Source organism: Saccostrea cucullata, unplaced genomic scaffold (assembly GCF_032062105.1).
Source record: "Saccostrea cucullata isolate Sc308-1 unplaced genomic scaffold, CSIRO_AGI_Scuc_v1 ctg2710, whole genome shotgun sequence".
NCBI lineage: Eukaryota > Metazoa > Mollusca > Bivalvia > Ostreida > Ostreidae > Saccostrea > Saccostrea cuccullata.
Genome location: NW_026922109.1, coordinates 19233 through 22027, shown reverse-complemented (window position 1 = coordinate 22027; position 2795 = coordinate 19233). Strand labels below are relative to the sequence as shown.

The 2795-nt window shown below is 38.2% G+C and overlaps 1 protein-coding gene across 1 annotated transcript; it reads right to left on the bottom strand.

Annotated features, from left to right (window-relative positions):
- Positions 1-1140: 1140 nt before the first annotated feature.
- LOC134261198 (uncharacterized protein K02A2.6-like) lies at positions 1141-1895 on the bottom strand (the record flags this gene model as incomplete). Its single annotated transcript, XM_062743646.1, has 1 exon — positions 1141-1895. A coding segment is annotated over one exon (755 nt), but the record flags the coding sequence as incomplete, so codon positions are not given.
- Between the last annotated feature and the right edge of the window lie 900 nt (positions 1896-2795).

The window sequence follows — 2795 nt, the reverse complement described above, 5'->3', positions numbered from 1 at the left end:
AGAGTACCTCTTCTAAAATCTATTAGATCTATTGTTATAGATTAGTGAGGATGACCGATGTTTTCTAGATACATTCCAGACACGACAACCATGTGCTGTTTACATCATTTATTCACTGTACTCTTCCGGTACATAAACTAATAATAGAACCATGATAGGACATTATAATTCCGGATACTACATTCCTCCCCTCTTTAGATAGTTGGTACAAAATTAAAATTCCAAAACATCCAAAATTATGATCAGTTTTAAACAGTTAATATTTCATTTGTCACTAATCAAGATTAAGCAGTTTATATTTAAACATTGAACTTATGATAGACAAATGTCTTTTGCAATCATTACATGCTTAGGAATATAGAAATAAAACAATAAGGATTTCTTAGTCCAGTGACCTGCTGGGGATTATTGTGCCCCTTTTCACAGCATGGCCATAACTTAACATAATGTCAGTTTAACACAAAATCTTTAAGATTTACAGGAAGCTGTTTCGATCTTTGGCTTCGCCTCGAAGGTTGCACGACAGGTTTCTGAGATGTGTTCTTCACGGATGGACTTGTCTTGCACTGTTTCATAACACTATCTTCTAAATCCGCTTTAGGACTGTGCATCTCTAACTCGATTTCCTCACGATTATTCTCCTGCATCCTTGCTCTGTTCTCCAACTCTTCATTCACTGCTGAATTGATTTTCTTGAACTGTGACATGTGGCGTGTTACTTCCCTGTCCACGGTGATCATGGATCCTTTCTTGTCCGTAACGATTTTTGGCTCATATGAAAAGTATGGCTGCATCTTACCACGTTTTTCATTTTTCATCATGACGGAATCCCCTACACTAATGTCCCGTTCCTTTGCTCGATTCCGCTTGTCCGCATAACTTCTTGCTATCTTTCTCTCTAACTCGAACGTCGTTCGGAGTCGAATCTCTGTGAGTGGTTAGTGGTAACCTTGTCTTCGGATCCCGATTGAACAGTAACATGAAAGGTGTACGTCCTGTAGATGAGTGTGGCGTGGCACGATATTGTCTGAGAAAGCGATACAACTCTTGCCGCCAGTTAAGTCCCTCAATATGAGCGGAGCGCACAGCTTTCATCAACGGCTTATTAAAACTTTCAGTTTGAGCATTGGCTCTGGGCCATCATGGCGTTATCCTCCGATGGATAAACCCCATATGTTCTGCATATCTTCTAAATTCGTATGATTGGAAAGGGCTTCCATTGTCACTTTTTATTATCTTGTGTATCCCATATGCACTGATAACTTTGTCCAATACAGGTATGACGGACTTAGCAGAGACGGATTTTACAATCTCAACTACTGGGTAACGTGAATAATTGTCAATTATCTCAAATAAATAGTCTCCACTGGGTAATGGTCCGCAGAAGTCGATACTCAAATTCTCCCAAGGTCCACCAGGTAGTTCCGACATTTTCAACGGCTCCATGGTATGACGTTCAGGAGTAAGGAGTTGACAGGCTGAGCAGTTTGTGACACGGACATCCATGCCAGGAAACCATGCTTTTGCCCTAAGAAAAGCTTTTGTTCTTGCCATCCCCTGATGACCCTCATGTGCCATGTCTATAGCCCTGTCACGAATTCGAAGGGCTTTTGGTAAGATAATGCGTGTGTCACGTAGCAGAATGTTATCACTGTGAATAGTAAGTTCGTCTCGCACTGAGCTGATTGCTGTCAGTTCCTCGAGATTTGCTTCGTCCTGTTTCAGGCTCTTCATCTTGTACCAGTCACCATTTCTAGTAAACTCAATGGCCTTCTGTAAAGTAATGTCATTTAGTGTGGCTCGTTTCGCATCATCTAGTTCTATTGCCGTGGCAAAGATTCCAGGGCAATGAAGTTCACATACTCTTCTGACAAATCTCTCACATCTGTTGCTAGCTGAACAGGGTGTCTTGAAACATAGTCTGCCATATTATCCTTTCCAGGTGAATATTTTATTGTGAACTTGTACGGTTGTAAACGAAGTCCCCACCTCTCGATGCGGAGTGGTGGTCGCAGCTTTTTCCAAATGGTCTCTAGAGGCTTGTGGTCAGTGATTTATGGTAAAGTTATGCAAGCCTCTCAGGTAAAGGTCAAAGTGTTCACACTATCTATGTACACATGCAGGTTCAATCGATTGCCAACAAACTGTATGAAATACTTGTTTACAATGTAAATAAAATAATTATCATTTTGCTTGCTTATTTTTTTTGTTTTTATACATGAAAAGCAAGTAGAGCAGGTCATTTTATAATTTATGTACCGGTAGATATTATTGCGCCGTGTGATTAGGTCACGTATTGACCTCTGACCGCTGACAAACTTCATACAGAATTGAAGATATTTTCTCTCTGTATGTTTATAAAATGGAGAGATACCACAAATGTATATGAGTTGCGTCAAGCGAAAAGGGACCTTCGTGACCAAATTTTCGAAAATCGATTTTTCACCGTTTCTGAAAGAGCTAGTTTTTCTGAACATTTTGATACCACATATTTCATTATTTACCTTCTAAATTTTAATTGAAACTCCAAATGAAAACAATACAATGCTAACAGGATAATGCTATAAAACGTTGAATAACGTCATTGATAATTGGAACGTTAAACGTGATAACTAAATGATTCAACCTTTTGTATTAGTTAGGAATTTTTTTTCTATACATGTATTTTAAAGTTTTTTAAAATATATATTTCTCCAAATATTTGCATTTTGATGATCGTATACATTGTAAGAAAGTGATAATTTAAAGGTTGTTGAAAACATTATCATCTAAATGTACTTGTATATTGAAATAAT